At 41.2% G+C, this 25060-nt stretch overlaps 4 protein-coding genes across 4 annotated transcripts; all 4 read right to left on the bottom strand.

The window, feature by feature from the left end:
* Positions 1-122: 122 nt before the first annotated feature.
* Positions 123-1824, bottom strand: cd40lg (CD40 ligand). Its single transcript, XM_079269331.1, has 4 exons — positions 1610-1824; positions 1026-1068; positions 824-922; positions 123-706 (listed from the first exon to the last, which is right to left on the bottom strand). Exons 1-4 carry the CDS (start codon positions 1808-1810, stop codon positions 327-329), a joined length of 723 nt encoding a protein of 240 aa, XP_079125457.1. The 5' UTR covers positions 1811-1824; the 3' UTR covers positions 123-326.
* A 1903-nt stretch (positions 1825-3727) lies between these two features.
* tmtops3a (teleost multiple tissue opsin 3a) lies at positions 3728-6830 on the bottom strand (the record flags this gene model as incomplete). Its single annotated transcript, XM_079269206.1, is given in 6 exon segments — positions 3728-3734; positions 3863-3975; positions 4504-4555; positions 5768-6027; positions 6614-6716; positions 6718-6830. Coding segments are annotated over 6 exon segments (648 nt in total).
* A 1661-nt stretch (positions 6831-8491) lies between these two features.
* On the bottom strand, positions 8492-12315 carry vgll1 (vestigial like family member 1). Its single transcript, XM_079269332.1, has 4 exons — positions 12127-12315; positions 11191-11393; positions 10770-11105; positions 8492-9839 (listed from the first exon to the last, which is right to left on the bottom strand). The coding sequence occupies exons 2-4, from the start codon at positions 11378-11380 to the stop codon at positions 9802-9804; spliced, it is 564 nt and encodes a 187-aa protein (XP_079125458.1). The 5' UTR covers positions 11381-11393; positions 12127-12315; the 3' UTR covers positions 8492-9801.
* Positions 12316-13978: 1663 nt separating this feature from the next.
* adgrg4a (adhesion G protein-coupled receptor G4a) lies at positions 13979-24877 on the bottom strand (the record flags this gene model as incomplete). The annotated part of the gene is made up of 19 exons (XM_079269207.1): positions 13979-14127; positions 14252-14353; positions 14770-15050; positions 15340-15445; positions 15949-16217; positions 16318-16439; positions 16754-16857; positions 17074-17119; positions 18002-18154; positions 18364-18529; positions 18699-18915; positions 19100-19206; positions 19990-20119; positions 21546-21629; positions 22299-22441; positions 22839-22893; positions 23746-24369; positions 24660-24672; positions 24869-24877. 19 exons carry the CDS (start codon positions 24875-24877, stop codon positions 13979-13981), a joined length of 2880 nt encoding a protein of 959 aa, XP_079125333.1.
* Between the last annotated feature and the right edge of the window lie 183 nt (positions 24878-25060).

The following is a 25060-nucleotide window of genomic DNA, read 5'->3' on the forward strand; positions in this document are numbered from 1 at the left end:
AATAAAAGAGAAGAAATCTTTTAGATTAAACATCAAAGTTTCATTTCACAACCATACAAGCTCATTTCCATCAATAAATACAGAACAACCGTTCACAACTGCCACAAGAATATCACAAAATCACACAATTATATCTGATTTAATAAATTATGTTTCAGGAACGTGGTCTTCGTCTCCACGATAATAAAAAAAAGATCAGAATCCATTAGTTTGATTGTTGATCCAGTCTATTTAACAGCGTTCTCAGCAGATTTAAATCCAAGTACATCCACTTAATGAGTTCCCACTGTTCAGATTATGTCCATGCGTGTGCTCACATAGGAGTCCTACAGTTTGTACATCCCAAAGGTTGTGGCTCCTTCCTCGTAGTTCACCAGTAAAAGGTCTTGTACCCAGACACCGAGCTGGTTTCCTTTCTCCAGTCTGATCACCTCTCCCTGCGTGGCCGTGCACAGACGAGGGATCAATGCAGACCGGTTGCCGCTGTCCAGGTTGCAGTAGGCCTGCATCACGACCTCCTCCTTTTCGTTCTCGTTCTTCCTCAGGTTCACCTTGCTGACCAGAGCGACCTTAGAGTCGCCCTTGGAGAATGTCACCCTGGAGTAGACGTAGTAATCACCAGGTTCCCGGATAGTCAACCAATTCTTCAGGTAGTAGTCGATGTACCTGAGATCTGAGTGGTTGAAGTCCCACTGGAGATAACCCACTGGAGAGACAGAGGCAGAGGTTTAAGTAACATTATTGGGAATATCTTTACTTGTAACTTCTAGATTTTTGATTATTTTTGATTGCGTTTTAAAAAATCCGATATTTCTCTTCTTACATGAAGATTCCTTATCTGGTGTGCGTGATCGCTCATCAACTACCAGGCGTGCCAAGGTTTTGGCGGAAGTTTCCTGCTTTTCTGATGAGCGATAATCCACTGGAGAAGAGAACAAACATCTGGTCAGAGACATTGAGATTGCATTTTTTTGTATGCAACTTAATAAAATGATTTTCAGGAAGAAATAATGAATTTAACGTACCTTTTCCTTCTACCCCCTTTCCTGGGGGAGGCAGAAATGAATGCTGAGAAAATGAAGATAGTAGAATGTCAGCAACAGCTCAACAATATGCTGAATGCACATTTTATTATACTTATTATGCATATATAATATTCATAGTTTAATATCACAATATCTTTCTTCACAAAATGCTCATCTTGTAACAACACCCTGAGCTGTGAATTTCACACCTCGCTTCTTTGTTCAAGAGCATTTCCTGGGTTTCAAACAGTTTCATTGGCCTGACTGTTATCTTTCTACTTGACAAACCCCAGTTTGAAGTATGAAGTTGCTTCATGTTTTAGAATGACACTGAATTCATTTTTCACAAAGAAATTGAATGCTCTGTTTGAGTTGTATTTATTTTTTAGCTTAAATTTGAAGTTAAACAGTAGACAATAATGCAAATAACAGCCATTACCTTTATATATTTGGCAAAGTAAAACATTAAAACTTGTAATGGCTTGGACGATTGCTGTATAATTACCAAAATAATACATGCGGCAGTGCCATCAACTATACATCTACACTGTACTTAGAGGTTAAAAGAAAAAAATAGATTTTACCATTTTGTCATTGTGGTTCAGATAGATGAATCCTCCGATGGACAGAAACAAATGCAGCAACACCACACCAACTATAAACCGGACGAGAGACTTGCTGTGGCCTTGTGATGGAAGTTGAGCCGGGATGAGGACCGAGTGGGACCCGCTGAGGCGCGGAGGCACCGGCGGTGGAGCCATGCTGGTCTGGTAGGTGTTGATCATGGTGGAGAGGAGTGGGTCCGTGACAGCCCATGCACTTCTGAGCCACTGCTCTCTGGGGCAACTGAGTTTTTCTCTCGCTACTTCCTGGAAGCTCCGAGATGCAGATCTGTGACCTCTGAGGGCTTCATGTACAAATGTGTGCGTGTTGCCTGACATACCTCTTTGCATGCCATGAAGCCTTGTATTACTCAGTATGTCTGTCAATGTGGCCAATGAAAATCGAATTCCCAAGAAGCTTAGTATTTAGTTAGTTTTAGAAGATTACACAGAGTATATACCCAAAGGTCTATGTATTGAGTGTTAAATGGTTATTTTACACGGTTTTGATGCTGTGGGTATTTTCTGAGACCGCAGTAGCAGCAAATAGATATAATTCACAGAGTAATACCAAAAGCAGGAAATAAGATACAACACAATCTTAATGAAACATCAATAAAACAGCTCAGTGACCACGAAAGAAAAGCTGGCTGTATGTGCACAAATGTTCACAATGCTGGTTTGATTATTGCAGTTATTCACTTCACAAGTTGTTCAAGTGGAACGCCTTTTAAGGCGAATGTGAAATGTTCTTAATGTGGTGTATTCACACAGTCGATACAGGGCGCTGCTTAAGTGCAATATGCAACTTTGTCATTGTTGCCATATGCTGGTATTGCCTGTAGAGGTTACAGAACAAGTTGTTGTTACTCATCAGGTCCGTGGTGCTTTAAATATCCAGAGCCTAAAAAAATAAAAAATGTTCTTTAAGTCACCATAGCACTGATGCAATACTGGGTTAACTTTAACAAGTATCAAATGGTTGTTTTGACCAAGTCTTAAGTGTTATCTCTTAACTGTTGGGTTATTTCTGTAAATTCAAATAGTGTATGGTTTAGAACCGTTTTTATCCACCCGGACGCTGTTTAAACGAATGCGTCACTACTGATTGTTAACATGTGTGTTATTGAAGTTTTGACTGTTGCGCTAAATCGTGTTTTACAACTAACAAGTTTGTAACAGTTTTAGGGTCAAACTTGAGCTTTTCATATCTAACAATGTACTTCAAATAAATAAGACTAAGACTTGGTCAAAATAACCCTTTAATTATGGATCAAATCAATATTGCATCGGTGCTACGGTGACGAAAGCAGGTAACATTTTTAGTGTGGTCTTTTACTGCATTCATATGATACATATGATACATTGTTACTTGAAATAACAACTCAAAATCAATGCTCAAGAGCAACTCACACACATGCAGTCCAGCAAAGCGACATACATTCATTGTCATTGATGCAACCATGATGCGCATGTACATGGCAGGTTTCATGTAAATATTTTTTGCAACGGCTTCCCCTGATCTCAACTGTACATCGAGTATTCATATGTACATATTTAAATTCACTGAATACACCAAATGTTATGGTCTTGTAGTTGTTGTATGAGTAGTTGTACTCATTTGTTTAATTCAGTACTCCTGTTGGCGGTGGTTGCTGTATATTGTGGAGACAAAAAATAGTGCAAAATCAAAACAGATGGTTTTGTTTCTGGTCTGGCTGAGAAGTGGGGGTGGATATTACTTTATATACCTGATGAAAGACATTCAATCATTTGTATATGCATCTGGAAGTCTCTCGTGGAACTGGGGACTGCTTTAACTTGGTCAAACTTGCAGCAAACGCATGCATGTATTTTCAGAGCGTTCATTCAAAACATGTAAATTGGCACTTGCATATATGGGTGGTCATCACATGACCAAACCAAATATGCATTTTAGCAGAGGCTGAACTATATGGCACTGAGTTTACATTCAAATGTTACAGGGTTGAGAGTGACGTTCATCTTCACATGTACAATCAATATCAGGGTGTCAAGAAATGTGTGTCCTTTGGTTGCACTTTGGACAATAAGTGTGGAAAAACACATTTGTTTTAACGTTCACAGTCTGTCAGATGAAAAAGATGAAAAGCTCTTTTAGGGAGTGTAGTGGACAACGAGAGTGTGGCGGTCATTGTGCCGGCGCTTTCGGAGCCGCTGAGGATCTGCCGCTGTGAAGAGCGGGGGGAGGCTTGCCTGTGGACGAGGAAGAAGCCAGAGAACTGTGTCCTCGGAGTTGAGTCCTCCTCTCCTTGAACAGACTGGGGTTCAGAGCTGCACTTCACAAAGGCCGCAAAGCATCTGTAAAACTGTGTAAAAGTACAAAGGACTATGGTCATATCCAGTATGCTTGAATTTGGTAATTTTCAGGAAAAATGTATAAAGTTAAAACAGGGATTCTTTTGGTTTCAAACGATTTTGAGACAAAACAACACATTTACCCATTGTTAAATAGCACTGAAAAACAGATAGTAGTGACAAGCAGAACCTAACAACACAAAGATATTTCCAACAACTTCCAAATGTCATCTGACCTGCAAATCACCTAATCGAATACAGTGTTTACTTTAGAGAAATCAGTACGAACACATCTGGCCCGTACAGCTGTGGGGGAAAGAGAGCTCTCGTGGCTAAACAGACAGAAGTGTGCCATCTAGTGTGCTGCATGTAACGCCTGAGAAGTGGCACTGAAGAGACACTGAGAGTGATAATAATAACTGAGACGGAGTTGTATCCTCAATGTCACAGAGGCATGGGTGCCATTGAGTTTTCCCCTGTGGATGAAACCACTCTATGTTCCTCCCCGCTTTATATTTAGATAAGGCAATCGTATGCACTTCAACCACCAGAATGTGCTGCTCTCTGCGCTGAGCGGCCAACAGATTGATCCTACCCACAAAGCGGAGGAGAGGAAAAGGTGCACAGGTTAAACCTGTCTTGACAATATTGTCAACCAATGTTGCGTTAAATACTGGAGTTAAAGTAAAGGCTTGGATCACGTTGTGTCATTTGCAGCACAGTCTGAGTTATGAGGAGCCAGGAGGCCGATGGGAGAGGTAGTTAAAGCAGCATGTCCTCTGTGGTGATTGTCACCTCTCCAGTATTGATTTCATACCTCTGTGCGCACAGTCTTGTTTAATTCGCACTGTGATGCTCATCACGGAGCTTCGTGAAGAAATGAGCGTGCCGGGCAGGTTGAAGGACATTCCTGTCAGATTACTGCACACTCAATTACACTTCACCTGGTGTGGTATTAGGTCACAACCTTTTGTTACCTATTCACCGGTACAGTAATCAAGTATACAAAGCTCTCTGACTCCCTCGGGTGCTTAGAGAAGAAATGGAGGTGTTTATATAATAGCAGGTATCCATAGTAACGGGTTGCTGCCACAATCTAAAAATACCTTCCAGGTGATTCATTGATGCAGTAGTTGCAAAGTGCAGGGAGGGGTCCAACACCATCTGGGTGGCCTTAATTGTCAATTATTTGTATGAGTGGGAGGTTTATGTAAGTGCCACCATGGTGGGGATGAGTCACTGGAAACTGACGGGGGGGTTGTTGCCCTCAACAACACAGCCAGCCGAGAACAAACTTGATGCTCTCTACTTTCCCTCATTCCTTCTCCTGCAGGATACATTGGTAAGACAGTACAGAGCTGTAGCTTCTGGGATTATCTGGCTTGATGCTCCTTGAAATGACTTTGAAAACATGTGAGCAAGTCTTACACCCATGACTCAACCTCTGAGGCACGATCTTATGTCCTAGGAACACCTTGATAGCCCAAAAGCCACATCGGAGCCCACTTCAGCATGAAGAGCTAAGGCTCCGCAGCAGATGGACATGGAGAGAGGCGGCACTTTGTTGCACTGTGTGCTGTTTTATAGAAGGGTGTTTCCATTCCCGCTTACACATGAGAAATAATGAATGTATATATTGGATTCACTAATACAAAAACCCTCATAAGGCCTTATATGTTTTCATTGCCCTGCTTTTTTGTATTTCTGTCCCTCGTATTTCTGTGGTTATTTGTCTGGTTTTGTCAGTTAATTTGTGAATTGAAATAATGAACCTTATTAAGAGTGCAACAGGTTAGTATTAACTCACTCACCCTCCTGATTGCCACCAGGATTCGGCCGTAAGAGTAGACCATGAGCAGAAAGGGCAGCAGCAGGCAAAAGATGAAGAGACACAGCACATACGAGACGCTGGCGGGTGAACGGAGGTGCCACTGGACGGAGCAGGAGGTACCGGGGCCCTCTGGTCCGTAGCTGCTCCATCCCAGTAAGGGCGGCAAGATCCAGAGGAGAGAGTAGAGCCAGGAGCCTCCGACACAGAGTCTCCTGAAGTCTGAGATGTCGACCTGCGAAAGACTTTGTAATGTGATTCCTGATGTGAACATGTGGTTCAAATTCATGACACAAGATCCTCATGGCAATATCTACAGTGTGATACATCATGCAAACAGATAACGCTGACTAGGACCTGACTGAAGATCAGCTCTGCACTTCACCTGTATGTGTGCGGGAAACAAAAAGAAATATGTGTGTGTCTTTGTTCTTTTATTGATACAATGATGTTGCAAGACCAAGGAACTCCACACAATCACATGAAGTCAACGAGCTGACATGTCTTCTCCTTTTCAGCCGGCGGGGCTCAATGGATGACAATGTCGCTCTGTCGCTCAGTCCACCACTTTGGTCCTGATGGAAATATCTCAGCAACCATTTGATGGATTGCCAGGACATTTTGTACAAACATTCATGGTTCCCACACACTTCATTTTCATGACGCTGGTGACTTTTCCTGTTGCGCCATCATGAGGTTTAAATCTGTTTTTCAGATAAAAGTCTCAGCATATACTTGATTGTTTGCCATGTCATAAATCAGAATCACCTTTGTTGTCCAAGTGTACGTGCACATACAAGGAATTTGTTTTTTCTACTTACACAGACATTGATGGGCGTCCAGAGGGAGCGAAACTTTGCGAAGATCAGAAGTGCGAGGACGTTGTTCAGGATTCCCGCCACTAAAATGAAGCCGAGGCATACTGCCAGGGCTGAGGCACGCCGGGGAGTCCCGCAGAGTGGCCACGGTGCCGACGCTTGAGCCGGAGAGAGAGCTGTCTGCGGTGCTGAAATTGCAACCGCGTACGTGGATGACCATAGCGGTGAGAGGAGAGCAGAGGGCTGAAGAGAAGCCCTGATGAGTGTGCCCTGTGCGCTCTTTATACCTGCACCCCTATAATGTATGCACATACCCCCACCCCTTCTCTCTGCCACGCTCAAACACTCACTCTGTGTCTGTCTTTTTTTATTCTTTCTCAGAGTCTCTCCAGTTATTACAAGGACTCCTTCTGATCACAATGGTCTGTGTAAATGAAAGTAAATCCCCCAAATATATTGCTTTCCAGCAGCAAATGCAGCGCCTTTCAAGTCTTGTGCGGAGCTCATTCTGAGACCTGAATCCCATTCGCATAGTCACACCGACCTCCTTTGGCTTTTAGGATTTCCCATTGAAGATACAGGCCAGATTAAGTGATTGTCCAAAATGAAGTTGTCATTTTGTGCAGCTAGTTCAATTGAGCACACAAAGTAAGTCACCAACAAAGACAGTTTCACACCTGTTCAGCATTTTCTTTTTTGCACAGCATCTTTTAAAGTCAACCAACTTCCACAATATAGCTTTAAAGGACCATCCCTGTGTTTTTGTGTGTTTTATCAGACATGCAGAGCAACTGTAAGAACACCAATATAATATAAAAAGACAGCGTTATGGTTCAGCTGCTGAGATTATATCCCTGGGATGCTGTGTCAAGCATAAATTGTCTGCGTTGGCTCTGAAATGCCTCAGAATGATGTTGGTGTAATGGGATTCTGCAGGAAGTCCTGTTTCCAGGACCGTTAATTGGAGTGTCTTCATGATCACAATGTGTTAAATACCATCTTTAATGCGTTTCCATTGCTGCCAAAGGACAAATTATCATATGAATAGTTACTTTGCTGAAACTCCAGGGTAATTTGTAATATCACTTGTTCCACATTCATTACATGGTTTCTGAATGATAGAGGCATGAAGAGGCTGTAAAATACCAAGTGAATCGTTTTAGAATTCGAAGTAATCCAACCTAACTCTCGCTTTTTCATGAAGCTACCACACAAACTTAAACGTAACACAACAACATTGTGTTTACTCTGCACTTCTATCCTGCCCCAAAGCATGTGTTCAAATAACTTAACTGACCAGTGTTCGACTTGATTAGACTTTAGATGATGACGTACTTTCAATCGAATCTTCCTCTTGTCTGAAGTTGAGATAAACTTTAACTATCTTGTTAACGTTCAAAGTTCGCACCTTTCAAAAAGTGTCATCAAAGTGTAGAACTTTAATTACCCTCCTCGCCAAGCTTCAAGGGTGCAAGGTGCGAGCATGCTCCAACAATGACAACCGACCTCTGAAGTTCGACTAAAACACCGCCCACCGTACTCTCCACATTTATAATTACGATACTTTTGCACTAAATGGAATAGGTCATGTGGATGTGTGAGAAGGTGGAACAAACAGGTGAAAAGAGCCGAGGAAATTAGGGATGGTGGTGGTGATGATGAAAACATTGTCTGGTTTTGTCAGTTAATTTGTGACATTTTGTAGACTCTATTGAATTACACTTCCTGTTGGCAAAATTGTCCTTTCATTAGTTCACGAATTGCTCCATGGACTTCATACAGCAGCAGATCTCCATTCAGCGTCTTCGTGGGGAAAATGTCAGTTAAAGTGCTCATTGTTGAATACTTCATACAAGAAGTCATTTTTATTCCACAACACCATTTTTCCCAAAGATCATTTTATTTCATATTGCCATTCTTAATCATCAAGTCTCTGTCGGTCAATCAAGACAAACAGTACACATACGTCCTCACATGATTATTTCTTTCATAATGTCTCATTTATTTCTTAAATATTGAACACCTTGGTTTCCACAATATCAATAACTACAGGTAAATATACATCATATGCAGTGGTGGAAGACATCAATATAATTTACTCAGTAAAGGTAGCAATACCACACTATAAATATACTCCATAACAAGAAAAGTCCTGCGTGTAAAATCTACTTCAGTAGAAGTTCAGATGTATTGGCAACAAAGTCAAAGTAATCATTACACAGAATGGTGCCGGTATTATACCAATATATGTTTGAACCATTATTGATACATTCATATTTAAGTGGTAGCCTCCCTTAATGTTGTAGCTTATTGTAACTAATGGGCCCAATTATAGGTGTTAGATAAACGTGGTGAAGTAAAAAGTACAGTATTTCCCTCTAAAATGTAAATGTATAAAGTAAATGGAAATATTCAAGTAGAAATGTACTTAAGTTCTGTAGAACTACTTGAGTAAATGTACTGAGTTATACTTTCCACCATTGATCATATCTTGTCTTTTATGTATTTGTATCAAAAATATTGTACAAAACATCATTAAGTGTCAGTATTGGTCATTGTGTGTGTCTGATGCTCATTACTTTTCAAAGTAATGTTTTTGACACTCTTTGTTTTACTTTACTTTACTTTTAACATGTTCAGTAAGCACATCTGTCTTCAGCACAGATGTGTTTGAGATGTTTTTGTTGGTCTTCCCAGATGTTTATTTAAGTTTCTATGTGATTCCATTTTTGTACAGTGCATGACACAAGTTTAAGATTACATAACATCACTATCCCTATTTTTGTTGTTTGTTTGAGTGTGTGAAATATTATCATAGCAACTCAAACTGTAGATATTAACATCAACATTTACACACTCACAAATGTTCATACTTTAACTTATTGTAACACTGGTCTATTTACTGGTGTAGGCCCACTAAGAGAAGTGCCTGATAAAGGCAGAAGAAAATGGCCTTCATCCAACTGGAGCAACAACGTGTGCAGTGATTTATGATCTGCGAGAGGAGTGAAAAGAGTTGACGAACAGGTTGGTCGAAGAGTGTTCGCTGCAGTGTTTATTTTGCGTGTGTTCTCAGATAACACTCAGTGAGGCCTGTTTGACCAGAAATCATCCGACAGTTGAACAGGAAGCCAGGTGGCTTTGCAGATCCACCAGCATGTGGTGCAGTTGAAGCCGTCCCCCGTCTCGCTTCAATACCAGTACAAGTCCTTCTTGTCCAGATGTCGTCCTGACAGAGAGGAGACAATGTCAGTGATTACTTAGCAGCGTTAATGGATGTTCATGAACAAGTTTGTCTTAAAACATACTGAGTAATAATAAGCTGTATTGCATATGTTTTTATCCTTTTCACACAGGAGCATTTCTCAGAATAACATTCACAAATTCACAAGTGGTTACCAGCAAACGAGTGAGGAAGTCAGGAACAGGTCATTAACAAATACGTAACAAAATGTTCCTAAATAACAGGACTGAGTCATTACAGTCTCTTGTCTAATTAGCTAACAAAGCTTACTTGTTAAACTGCACATAATCACTTTCTATTCATGTCTCACTTTAGCTTACATGGTAATGCGTCGTCGTTGTAGCAAATGAGTGACTTTTTATGTGCTCTGATTTGATTTGATCTGAGAAGTGATGCCTCTACTTTACTGCAGGGACCTCAACAATAGAAACACGTACATACATAACAGGGAAGTAATGGCAGAGACAGTTCCCAACTGAGACATCCCGCAGCTTCCTGTTTCTGTGTGACGTGAGTTTCACTGCTGTATTGTGCCATTATTTCCCAATCAGCTTTCATCCATCCTTCACAAAGCTACGAACTAACTTCTCTCATGGTTTTGTGTAGCAAATCATCTGCCGGGTCAGGTTACCAGTTTGGCGCTCTTTGTTGATAATTTGATGTCTAAATCGAGATGACCTGGATGACATCACTCGGGGTTATTTCTCTCAGACTTTAGAAAGCTCCTTCAGGGCCACAACAGACACAACTACAAGTGTTTCAACAGCTCGTGTAGTGCTGCCCATGACAAATAACCCCCTTTAAACAGGACTATGTCATCGAGAAGGTAATCAGTACATTAACAAATATCAAGAAGTTCATCATTAGATTGTTGGAAGACAGTTTTAAAGAGGTTAATTGCAGCAGAAGGCCTACCAGGTTCAAAGTCCGCAGAGGGATCCACGGAGTCTCTAAATCCTTGAGGGACCGTCCACTGCAGTCCTGGCTTGGAGCTGGAGGCCATGCTGGGTCCTATCTCAACCCCGTCATTATGCAGTAGGTTGAGCAGAGATGTGGCGTATTGCTGTCCGGTATGACTCAACCCATTGGAGGACAGGGGGTAGGCGACGGACTGCAACCCGGGGCCCTCTGCTGCCCTGAACGAGTGCCATGAGCTTTCTGCAGGGCTGAAGTTCAGGAGATGCTCAGGGGGAGGGACCTGGGACTCTGAGTAACAGTCAACAGCACTGCCCTGACAGGGGCTGGATTCCTCTACGGGGGGAAATTAAATCAGTGAGGACGAATGTGTCCTGTTTGTAGTCGAGTAGGTCATACACTGTTGATTTTGCGTGCTTACCCAGTTTAATCGTTTTACGGATTTTCTTCATCTTTGCTGCGGGTGCCTTGGCCTTGCAGACTTTGCTGAGAGCACGGGTAAAGTGAGCATCCACCATGCTGTTGATGTCCCCCTGGAAGTAAGTCAGAATTACACAACGAGAATCCTCCTCCACCTTCACAGCCATGGGATTGCCATTTCTGTCCTCCATGGGTCAGCTGTGACTGAGACAAAACAGGTTGTTAACATATACATACAACAGCAGATGTGATGTTTCTGCTCTATTTCTTTACAGTCACACAAAAGACAACCTAATCCATTCAAGGATTGTGTACCAGTCCACATTTATACTTGGTCTTTCATTTGCATATGGTGATTCAAAAGTTGTATTCATTGCATCCCTGAAAACACAATAGCCCCTTTCTCTTGGATGCTAATGATTGTAAGCATTTTAATCTCAATTTGCCCTGGATGACTCGCAGCATATATCCTTCAAGTGAATATTTTCTCATAAAATGTACATTTTCACACATACAGTAAGTGTAAAGTACACCTTTCACTTTGGGACATTTTAGGTCTCGGTATTAACATGTTATACAATGCATGAAAATCACACGATGCTGCACATATATGTTCACTCCAGCACCAGATGATCAATTCTGAGAAACATGTCAAGATCTGGAAGAGTTCACTTTGGTATTTGTGAAAAAAAAAGTGGGCATTGTGGTTGGACATTTAAAATACCTGAGCGGTAATATATTGTGTGAGTTGAAATGCATCATGAATGTAACCTATTTTTGGGAAAACATTAACTCAGCCACTGTAACTAAAAACTATGTGAAGTGTAAATAATCAGATGACATACGTGATAGAAAAGAAACTGAACTGAACTGCTGTTTGTGAATGAAGAACCAAAGCATTCCGTCAGTTATATTTTAAGTAACTTGTTTCACTTACCTGACCTGATGATCGAGCAAAGATGACCACGGAGTGCGTCCTTGCATTGACTGGTTGAATCAAAGCTAAAGTTTGCACCTAAACGAGCAGCAGACGAAATTGTTGGAAAAAAGCCTCACCTGGCTAGAGTCTGAACATCAGAGTAATCTATTCGATTCGAAGAACCAACATTAACGTTCCACCGAGACAAAATATTTTGCTCACTGTGCCTCCAAAGTAACATGATGTGTTAGACCGGGAGGGCGTGTGATGCGTCCCGAACACAGCCAGCAATGAACAGAATGTCATCCTGCGAGTTCCTCCAGTGGCTGACACCTTATTAAAACATTCCTCAGGTGCACTTTCAAAGAGCACAGAGTTTAACAACACCGCTAAAGTGAAATGGCAGTCAGAGAGGCTTGATTTCAAATACTACTTTTAAAAATCTGGATATTACATCATAAAGTTAAACCTCATGAACATCTTAGCTGGTAGAAAATACTAAATTGTATTAGTTTTAAATAGACCTCCATATCTGAAGAACTTGGTGGGTTCTGGTTGACTTGTAGTTCTCTGTATTCCCAATGCAATAATTCAGTGTTGGACCCTATTTATTACAATACGCTTTTTCATACTTACTGTGATACATTTGTATTGTAAATGTCCCCACTGTGGGACGAATAAAGGATTATCTTATCTTATATTGTCTTATCTTATCATAACAGATCAAACTGTGTTGCATTGTGTCTGTTAAACCTAACCCTGTAATGACATAATCAGTGTGGTGTGACAGCAGAGGGGGATGCAAAGCCGATAAAACAGCGGTTTTATCGAGAATGCGCTGTCCAAATCAGTGACTGTAAAATGGTCCCTGCTTCTCCAGTCATACTCTTTGGACAGACGGCACATTGAAGGGAAGCACAATATTGTTTCTGGCGCATTGTCCAGGGCCCCATGTCAGTAATTGTTGTTGCATATTTTCTTTCAACTTTGTTCTCTGTCTCTGGCTCTTAAAAAATGCTTCAAGGTACCAGTAGCTGGGATGGGCTATGATGCCATAGTTGAAGGAATGGTGAGCAACTGTTGAGGTGACTGCGTTGGAGGATAGTAGGTAATAGTATATATGCTTTAAACAAGCAGGTTTTTTTGTGATGTAGAGATGTGGGCATGGTTGATGTCCAGGTTCCTGTGGGTTGAAATCTGCACAGAGAAAACGCAATCTTCAGACGCCCACAAAACCTACATTAATATTTGACTGTCATTGATATGAAGTATACCTTTAAAACATGTCTTCAGAGGAAACATCATAAGCAGGGAAACTTTAAAGGCCAAAAGAAGAAGCAGACTGATCTTACATATGACAAAACAACACCCATGAGTATAATTTATTATGTATTAATAGTTGCTGTTTACAGATACTGCCTTTTCCATGACATTCATGTTACATTTACATGGAAAACTCTTATAACTGCTTCCTATGCAACATTTATTTCACGTATTACTTTACTATCAAACGTTTTACAAACACTGAATATTTGTTTCTGTGATTCAACTGTACAGTGAAAGTAGAACTGTAAACCTCGAAGGTAAACTGCAGATGAAATATGAGCTGCCTGCATAAAATGTGTACTTTTCATAGCGCACGTCTTTACTGGACTTTGAAATAATTTCATTTTATTATAATTTTCATGGCTGATCATGGTGCATGAGTGTCCACGGGCCTTGTGTATCCCAGTGAACGTACGGTTTGTTTGATCCTTTCCCAAACCCATAACAGACCCGAAGCCGCTCTATGTTCTGCTGTGAGTGTTAGTGAATGCACGATGGACCTTGCAGGGTAGAGATGTCCAGAATGGCACACACAGAGGCCCGCTCACACCCCCTGGTGGTGGTTCGGTGTTGATCCTGTGGAGGAGTCGGAGACCTTTCTGATGGTGGAAGTGTTGTCAGAAGCGACTGAGTCAGAGTTAATAAGATGATTCTTTTTGCAGCGACCGCCCATTGTCACAGAGCGGCTCCCGTCTGAGCACACAGGGGACGAGAAGGAAAACGTTTTTTCATCAACCATCTTGAAAATAGCTCCCCCTTAACCATCTGGCCGTTGTTCTGCAATGAGTCCTATGTCCACAAACAATATGTAGCCTACCTGAGTAATCACTGAGTCTGAAACGACCGCAGCACAAGTGCATTCTCCACTGTTTCCTCACATTTTCTTTCATCAAACAGTGGAAGAAGAAGACAAAGAATCCTGTAAAAAAAAAAGAGCAGACATATGAGACAATTGTGAAATAATACAACATGATACAGACATAGTAGTATTTTTGTTTTTCTGTTTCTCTTAGCACTTTTGATTTATTTCATATAGTTTCATTTTATCTTTAACTGCATTCTTAAAAGTGCTCTTATGTTCACATATATGTAACGTCTCAAAAAAAAACATCAATCCAAAATTGTGAATTTCCCCACTGCGGGACTAATAAAGGATTATCTTATCTTATCTTATTTTAAGATTAACTGCAAAGTGCATGGTGGTAAATGCAAAATAACACACATGCTGAGTTTAGACAAAAGAAATAATTCAGAATTACAGATGTGTTGAAAAATGACTCGCTCCTCTGTAGCTCATAATACTTATTAATACACCAGCTGCAGCTCATATTTTACCCTGCAAGGTGTTGAAGATGGTGAACAGGTACATCAGGACCACTTTGCCTGGCCCAAATGAAAAAAAGCCCATCGACCACGTCAGGCCTAACAGGACCGTGAGACTGGCCACCGCCCTCAAGTCATGCAAAGAGCTGCTGCTGTTTGTTGAGTGCTTATTGGAACTCATGTGTCTGATCTGGATCAGAACCACGATGAACACAAAGGTGTTGCACAACACGATCACAAGGACAAATGCCACCACGGTTACGTAGAAGAAGACGTCATTCTGCAGCCAGCAGCTGGAGGGAGGGAGAGGGATAATCATCACGTCATTTACTCTGGGATTTAGGATGAATGTCATCAGCTACATTGCTTTCTGTGTGTTCGCCACGGCAGAGTTTGGGATTTATTGCTTGTTTGTTGTTGTTGTTTTGTGCAATTTGCTCATCCTCAACACTGAATTCGTGATCTCATCAATTTCATCAGGCTCCCATCTCACAGTTTTCATCACACAATTCAGACATGATGCTCCCATGACTCACAAGGGTTCACCCCGGTTTCAACTACAGACCAGTGCTTGTAACTTACAATTGGTCAGTGGACTGAAGCGTCACTGCAGACTCTTCAGGCACAGCGCTGCCGTAGGCGTCTTTATCTATGGCCAGCACCAAGCTGACTACGACCAGAGGAATACCTGCGAGAACACATACAATCATAATTGTTACATTCTAAATAGCTGCCATTCCCAAACCATAGTGTTTAACTCCGTAGAAAGGCTTTATTTTATTTATTCATTTCAACCTAATATAATTACAGATAAAAACAAAGACTTTGTTCTACAGTTGCACATCCACTTAATGAGATTTACACTAAATTAATTGAGTCTTGTTGTCAAGTCAAGGATACATTTCAACATATAAGGCGAATAAAGTTTGTAATGATAAATGAGCGATGAATACAAATTTAATTGGGTGTAAATGGAACTAATTCATTCAAGGACATACCTATTTTAGGTAAATTTCCAGGACACGTCTTGGAAATTACATTCAAAATTACAGATTTGTAAAATATAGTGTTCCCAACTAAACCCCCAGCTGCTTGACCCAAACAAATCAAACCCTCCTGAACCCTATCAGCCAATCAAAGCCAACTGGACTTTTCCAACTACAGTGAGCAACACTTTGAGTTCTGTCTTACCCCATCCTACAGCACAGAACTTGGGGATGTAGGAGGGAACGTAGATGTTGAAGACCTTGACCAGTGCGAAGTACATATGCACGGCCTCCAGGCCCATCCAGGTGAACGAAGCCAGCAGGAAGTAGTGCAGCGTTGCAGCAGTGGCAATGCACAGACTGTAGTTGGAGAAGGATGAGAGCCAGGAGTCCAGAAGGAAGAGCATGCTCAACCCCAGCAGGGCTGCTGACAGGTTGATGAGTATCTTAGATGGGTAGTCTCGACGCAGCTTCCTAATGTGTACGAGAGGGAACAATTCAGATCTCACCGTGATGTTAATATAAACCTTGATGCAATGTGATTACTGTGTTGGTGTCCCTCAGGGTGACTCACTCAAAAGCCAGGTAGGTGAGAAGAGTGATGCCCAGAAAGATGGAGGATATACCACAACCAAGATTTGAGATCACTGTCAGAATCTGGCTGTCAGCATCACTGATGGGTGTTCTGGATACATCCTGAAACACAATGCACCAACTGGACGTTTACATGTGGTTTGCTTATTTTTAAAGCCCCCCAGTGGTAGCACCAACACAGACACAATGGGAAGCAGATGTTCCAGCTGTTAAAACTCATCCCTTTATATTCATTTGAAAAAAACAATGATATGATTAAAATTCACACATTGTGGTGTTAACATCAGCTTCCTGCATCATTAGCAGAACTATATGTCAGCAGTCCGCTACTGGCCAGATTGCACACAGTATGTTGTGTACTTGTGGGAGTGGTTTGTTCCCTGGTTTGATTTATAAAAAGCACACCAGTGACTCACCAGCAGCACAGCGAAATGTGTGAGGTGATCACAGAGACAGCTGGTCCGATTAGCAGAAATACTCCGGGTTTCACAACCTCTGCTGTTCCAACCGCCCCGCCCACCTGACACACACACACACACACACACACACACACACACACACACACACACACACACACACACACACACGGGCACTGCAGTTTATCAGCAGACACACAGCTTCCTGCGTTAACGGTTCTTTATTGATGTGACTGGTTCCTCAAAAGTTTCATGTGGCTGAATTACTGTAAATCATCTAAATCCAACTGTAAACAATATAAAGTATGACAAATAATTACCGTTTTTCTGGAAATCCCAAAACACACACTGAACCTTGTCTTCTGGCTGTAAAATAAAGACAACATGGAGGTGTCGGTGGTTTTAAAGTGAAATACAAGCTCTTGTTCTTACTGATGAACTGAATTCATTCTCACTTGTTTGGGTGTTCGATGGCGGAGGGTCACCACCACTCCATCCTTCAGGTTGTTGATAAGGCTGTTATTGATGCTGGCAGATACCACAAAGGAATTCAATGTACAGCTGCTCTGTGTTGCATTGGATGTTTGTGGATCCTTTTTTTTAAAAAGAAGAAGGTTGCCACACAAGAGGCAGGACAAGGATAATCAGTGGTCAATAAAATGTGCTACAGTGAGAGAAAGCAGATTTGTCATATTTAAATTATGTTGATTGTTTTAATCTTTGAATAGTGGGACATTTTAGTTTAGTGCCACTTTTATTTAATTGTTGTTTCTTGAAGGAATAGTTTGACATTTATGCTTTGTCGTTTTGTTGCAGAGAGTTAAATGAGATGAATGATACCACTTTAAAGTAAATACTGTAAATATGAAGCTACAGCCATCAGCCGGCTAGCTTAGCTTAGCACAAAGACTGGAACCAGGGGGAAACAGCTAGCCTGGTTCAGTTCAAAATCTTCTACAGCTCACAGATAAACACACACAAATGGCTAGCCGTTTCCACCTGTTACCAGTATTAATGCTACGCTAACCATAACCACGAGCGTGGCGTCAATCTCTCGTTTGACTCTGCGCGGCAGCAAATAAGCGTATTTCCCAAAATGTCACAACTGTGAGCATTGTGTGGTCTGCAGGAAATATTTCAATGTTTTTTCAGCTTCTGAAAATAAAAGAAGAAGAAAAAAAAGAAAAAAACAACCAAATAAAAGGAAAACAACTCGATTGCAAATAGTAACAAGAGAAGATTTAATACCTGAAAAAGGTCATCTGTTCCATAGAACTGAAACTGGACACGAGTTGTATTTCTTTCTCCAGAAGGGAAGAAGTTGTGGAGTTCAGAGGGCAAAGAGATAGTTGCATTCGTGTCAGGGAGCAGTCCACCCACAAAGCTGTGGTTGACAAAAATCTGTGGAAAAACAAGGTATTTCTAATCACCTGTCAACCTTAAAACGCCGTGTCAGACTTCCAACTCTTGTCATTTGCTTTCTTGTTAAAGGTTAATCTGCCACAACTGCTTGAGGCCACAATGTATTTTTATTGACACTGTTTCCAGGACATTAGTGTCACAAAAACGGTCCTAAAAAATATCAGGTGGAACCATTTCCAGCGTCTTACCTCTGGATTCAGGTCAGAAGAATCAAAGGACACACCAAAGGTGAGGCCGCTGAATTCGTTCTGATCTACGTTGACCATGGACAGGGCCAACGAGGGGGCTGATATACTGATAGATCCTTCATGGAAATCCATATTGTTCCCCATTCTGTCTGTCAGGTTAAGGAGACTTTCCCAAAGACAAAAAAAAAGCAGATTGATGAACAAGAAAGTAAGATTAGAAAATATAGGATTTAGAAGGAATATGTATTCCTGTAAAATTTCAAAAGCCTTCAAAAGTTATGTTCAGCTTTACATTTACTGAGGTGCTCAAGAAACACACTTCCCTCTCCACTTACATGCTAGCCACTGGAGTGACATCAGTTTTGGAAATCAGGATGTCTGCAACAATATTGACGATATCGGCACAAATCGCAGGTTTGATGCTGCTGATGTCAACCACTTCCCTGAGCTTCTCCACGACCGTATCCAGCTCGGAGGAAGAGAGCTCTGCACTGTAACCTAACTGAACATCTACAAGGTCCTGAACCATTTCCACAACCTCAGCCGCGTTACCTAGAAACCAGTCATGTCATTAATGCCTTTTTTGCTGTGTTTTCGGCAGGTTATTCTGTTGTAGTTGTGTTTAGATGAATGGATAAAGAATAAACAAGAAGGGAAATGTTTTGTTTCCAAGTATCTTTTAAAATCACATCATAATGTAAACTAACCAGCCGGTGTGTGTGACTGATCCTCTTACCAGTGGTGACAGTGATATTGTCAAGGTCTGATATGATCACAAGCGGTTTGCAGTTTTTCATATCAGGTTTCGTCCAGCTGGTCGTGTCAGTGTCAATGTCTAACTTACTGAAGAGAATCGCGGGAGACAGACACAACAGAGGCAGAAGGCATTCGATATTATTTCTGGTACATTTCTGATTGGTTTCATTGAACTTTACCGTCAGTCAAAGGGTTATAAAAATAATTATTAAAAGCACATGTCCACCGCTGATGATTGTGTTTTTAGTCTTAAAAAGCGTCAACGGTTTCACTCAGAGACCATAACACTGATTACCCATATTGTCCCTTGAGGAATATTTATATTCAATTTGTCAGAGATAATGTCAGAAGATCGAAGCCCTTCATTACACTAATAATTCCCGTCTAGGAAATAGTTTTTTTGTCTGGCAGCGATCCATCAGTATTGCATGTGTGAGGCTCAGAGCTTGTGTGCAGAGTGGGAGGACTGGTTGGAGCAGGACGCTGTAATTGAGGGATTTTTCTTGTCTCGCTGAGCTGTCTCTATGGAAACAGTCGGTTGCAACAACGATGAATAGGATATACAAGTAAATAGAGAACTGTACAAAAATAAAATCCCACAAGATCAATATTGGCTCAGATAACTCTGGTGTGAATAAACCCGTGAACATTATTACTCGTTGCCTCGATTGTAAATCACGATATGCTTTATTATTGTGTGGAAGACGTTTATAATACGCCGCTGTACAATGTCAGTCAATAATATATTTAATCATTTCAAACAGCATGATGAGTGTATAAGATTATAGTCTTTTGATGTGCTTAGATGGAGATATTGTCTTGATTTCATTGTCTCTGGTCAAATATGAAATCCTGGATAAATGTTCTTACCAGATTCTGAAGCCGATCTCGGACTTTGGCCTTTGGCATCCTATCGTTTGGGTGACTTGTGGAAACGCTTCAGGCCAAATGTATTGTCCATAGATTGTTGAAGTAGTTTCTTCTAAACAGTTTGCTGTCACTGAAAAAGAATAATGTTAAATTGTATTTCATAACTAAACACATCCTTACTTGTGTTAGGAAATCCAGCTTTTATGATAATAAACTTTATTTATAATGCGCTTTTCAGAAAGAAAGTGCCTTACACATAGTTGAACCCAAATTAAAACATTTCAGGACTTTAGGCAAATGAAAGCACTCAAATAAACAAAGACCTGGTGCTTAAATTAACAAAAGGCTTTTTAAGTTTTGAGAGTTGATTAAAAAGATTTCACGGATTCTTCAGCCTCAGACATTCAGGCAAGCTTACCTATGTGTTTGATCGCCAAATCCATAGTTTGAATCATAATGGAGTCATTTTTATACCCTGATGTCAAGGTAGCATGAATTAAAGCGAGAATGTCTGCCACGTTGTTTATGTTGTATTCTTGAACATGGAAGGTGCAGTAATATCTGCAGACGAAACATACAGTTAGTGGCAAAAAGAAACCTTTTTTGCACCGTTGTTCCTCTCTTTTTTGGTCACCTACTGTTTTGGTTGGCCGTGGAAAATCTAACAAAAGGAAACCAGAGAGATGTTGCAATGTAAATATCAGTAGCAGCAATGGTAATACATATTATTCAAAGGATTAAACTGTAGAATTATGCCATTTATACCATTTTTGTCTTGTCTTTTTCTCTATGCTGTTAAAATGCACACTCACCATCAGTCCGTTGTGCTGCTCCATGTTCCTATGAATATTACAGATAATTAATATGTCAACTGTCACTTTTATACCACGCATATTAAAGCACTCACGAACTAAATGTATTCAATGGGTCCCACCTGCCAACGGTCTCCTTTATGATGAGATTCAGCACAATCATGGTGACATTCACCTCCAGCTGTTCTTTCACCTTTTGCCAAAAGAGAATACTTCAAAGTGCACAAAATTCCTTTTAGACAGCTTTTCAAGTTCAGTTATGTGAGTCTCTTACCCATTTCTCAATACTGTCCTCTGGTTTTGTCGGGCTGCCATACATACTTAAAGTCAAATTAACTCTGAAGAAGGTGTCTGGTCCGACTGCAGGAGAGAAAAGACAGCAGATAATAACACAGCAGTGCATCTCTAAAGTGCTCGACATTATACAGCAGAACAAACACGTGTTGTTCTTTCAACAACAAACAGCCTCTTCGTTCCCCGCACGGCTCAGCACTTCATGTTCTCAACATTCTTATTGTTTCCTGCTTTTATCACATCATTGTTCTCCCTTTTACGGACATGATCAGCACTTTTAAAGTTTTCAAATGTCTTTGTCGTGTTTTCATTGTACACCCGTCATGCTTATTGACGCTGCCAGCAAAACACGTTTTCTCTTGTAAGGTAGTAAAGATCTGAACTGAAGAAGAAACAAGAATGAAGAAGATGAGACAAACACGATTCGTCTGAGTTGTTTAGAGGACTGACCGGCAGTCTCGTTGAGATCTAGAGGATCTCCTGTCGTTGACGTGTTAGTGGGTCGAGCTGGCAGACTTTGAGTCTGACCTGTTTCTGTGAAGGAAACATGACAGCATGAAGAGATTGTCTTGCACCTAAAGAAAACAAAATGACTGCTATCACACCATGTTGCTGCAAAACACCAGTAATATTCATGGGCATTGTTTTATTCTTGCTTGCCTGGTGCAGATGTACCAGAGCTGACAGTTGGCAGTGGTTCTGACACTACAGGGAGTAACTCTTAAAGAGACAAAATAAATCATTCATTGTAAAAGCTTAAAGAGGGAACATTCAAAAGAAGAACTGAAATTAAAAATAGCATGAAGTCTGACGGAAATCAAATTATGGAAATGTAAAGTTTTACAATGTATCTCTACAGGTGTGCAATATGTTTTTTATTGGTGTGTATCTATGCAGCATCCTTTTAATTCAGCCACTTAACAATCACAGTGAAAGTGGATGGTAAATGTCATCACTTTAATGGATGTGTTAATGTTCACGCATCAAGTGAACATTTCCAGTTTAACTCAGAGTTTGCTTGGTGTCTATACAAATAAAAAAAACGTTACATACGTCATACAATTATTCACGTAAATATGCTTCCGGCAGAAACGGTCAACTTCATGTGACATGACCATCCATCCTTTTTCAAGATAATGGTCGTATAATCTGGGTTTGGTTGATGTTTGACTGACGCGGTACATATGAGAGGACTGTGCGTACCCACAGGGAGGATGCTTATGCTGTCAGGGTCTGCTGTCAGGTTGAGGAAGTCGTAAGAGAAGGTCGAACTCAGCAACGAGGCAATGTTTGCCTGAACCACTTCTACGTTGGCAGCAGGATCCACGTTGACGTAGACTTCAGAGCTGAAACTTGGGATTTATCACACTGACACGGGTTAAATCTGCAGTTTGGAGAATGTTTCATGCAGCCGATACTGTACTTATTACAAAGATTTTCATGTCTTGAATTTATCTCACCACTTGTCACAGGCGGAGTTTGACAACGCTGTTGATGGCTGAAAACAAAGTTTTCACGTCTTCATTAAAAGGTTGTATCATTTTACTTACACACAACTGATTGTCTTTCATAAAACGACAGCCACTTTTCCTCTGAACTCAGCTCGATGCGCACATACGTCATTCATTTCCTCGGAAAATTGTCTCAATAAAGAAAAAAGCCTGTTCTCTGATGAGCGGGTCTTTGAGGATATTGCTGTTTCCTCCTGTGGAAAATCAAACTTAGGACTTAATAGTGGTGTACCTGAGATTGTTGCTTAGGTAGAGCAGCAAAGGTATTAACCACATGGCAGGTACGGCTGTATCGGAACACAGATAACAGAAATTACAGACAGGAATGTTGTCCAAGATTGCAGCTATGATCACAGTTTATATTTACCAATACACACACACACACACACACACACACACACACACACACACACTCTCTGTCTTAACGAGAAACCAGCTGGCAGTGGTGAAAAGTAATGAAGCACATTTACAGGTATAAGGACTCTACTTTCAAATGTGAGCTGAATCTTTTTAATGCAGAATTACTTTTTTCTGAAGTAAAGGATCTGAATACTTCCTCCACCACTGCCAGCTGAGTGTTTTGCTAATAAAAGTTGCATTACCTTGGGGATGACACAAGGATGTTATGGACTGAAATGTTGTGAGGGAATATGCTCTCCAACTGATAAGAGATGAGAGCAAAGATGAGTTCATTCAAATCGGACTTGTTTGTTTAAAGTCATTTGTCAAATGTTCTTCATACCCAGTTTCTTGTGACTTCCTCCAGTGACACCAAACAATTTCCAGGCTGCGTAGAGTGAACCTTGAACCACATGTTGATTTTATAGCGTGACCATGCTAGAAAATAAAAATAAAAGGGCTGCTTTAAAATATGAAATATTTCAAATGGAAACTTTTAGACCTGTCAACAGGTTAATGAACCAGTGAATGTTCAACCGGTGTGTTCAGTAACTGTCGTTACTGAACAGCAAAGTGTATTGTACTGCCCACTCTTTCAACTCTCACCTGCAGTAGATTAACTTGCAGTGAGAACAGGTGAGGAAGCCCCGGGACTGTAATTCACTTTTTAAAATCGACGCAGCTCAAACTGCGTGACTATGAAATGCAAACGAAAAGGTCGGAGGTCATACTGTATTTACCACAATGTAGCTTGTTGTCAGGCTCGGGTTGACAGTTGTGTTGCCACTGACGCAGGTCCCACCTCACCACGTCTCCATCCGCACAGCTCTGCCCCCTCAGCTCCTCGGCGCTCCATTCTCTGGCCCACATCCTGAACAGACCAATCTCACCGAGCAGATCCTTCCCAGTCTGCTGCTGCACCTCCCCATTGGAGTTTATATAGTGAGACACCCCCAGAGTGAGGGAGCCGTTTGGGGCCAGTCGCTGTGGGATGGGGTTCACAGAGGTCGCATACTTACTGGTTCCATTGATGTAGATCTGCAGCCTGCGAGCTCGGCCAGACCAGGTGAGACACACAGTGTGCCATTCATGCAATTTCAAATCGCTTTCCAAGCTGTGCTTTTCTCCAAACAGCCAGACGGACAGATTTTTACCTGTGCCCCCAAGTCCCAGCTCTGTGTGTCCTCCCCCTGGTGCTTTGTAGTCAAAACCTGTCCACTCTGGTGTGTGGGTGCGGTGTAAAAGCATGCACGCACTCAGCTCCTGGAGGGCTGGTACCACAGCTTCTGGTTGTAGCTGCCACATACACGGACGACCCTTGAACGACAGCTTCTTACCCCACAGGCTGGTGCTGGCAGAGGACGCTGCAAAGACACGTAGGTGGAAAAAACACAGGTATATAAAGAACACCATGAAGATGCATGAGATCCCACCCAAAAAAAAGGAGCCTGACAAGCATATTGTACGCCATCAAAGCAATCCATTATTCTCAATCGTTCCACGATAAAAAAAACCTTCAACAATAAAAACACAATAACACAATTAGAAGACATTAAAAGTGGTGCTACCATACACGCTTTCTGTATTAACGGCTATTGCTCTATGTGAGATTTTGTCAAGTGCTTTACAATCATTTAATTGGTCTGAATCTTACTTGAGCCCAGAAGCTGCGTACACAGAGAGATTAGAGTTAGACAAGACAGGCTTCTGACGGAGTTCATGACAGCAAACAAAAACCTTTTCGTCAGTCAAATGGTGATCTGCTGAAAGATTTTAAAAATAGTTTTAATTTGCATTCACCTTGAAGTAATGCAACAATTATCAACGTATCGCCACGCGGCGGAATACATAACTGAGACTTACCACGGTCATCTCCTTCAAATCTGAAGTTTGAGCTGTTTAGGGAGGAATTAAACAACCAATGTCAGCTCATGAGAACCTGGCTTCACTTCATTCCTCTATAAGAAGACCTCCACACCCGCTCCCTAGTTCCCCGAGTTACTCATTAATCGCCACCAATAAACATAACTAACAAGCACGATAAGCTTGCAATCA

This window comes from Melanostigma gelatinosum (genome assembly GCF_949748355.1).
Source record: "Melanostigma gelatinosum genome assembly, chromosome: 5".
NCBI classification, from domain to species: Eukaryota; Metazoa; Chordata; class Actinopteri; order Perciformes; family Zoarcidae; genus Melanostigma; species Melanostigma gelatinosum.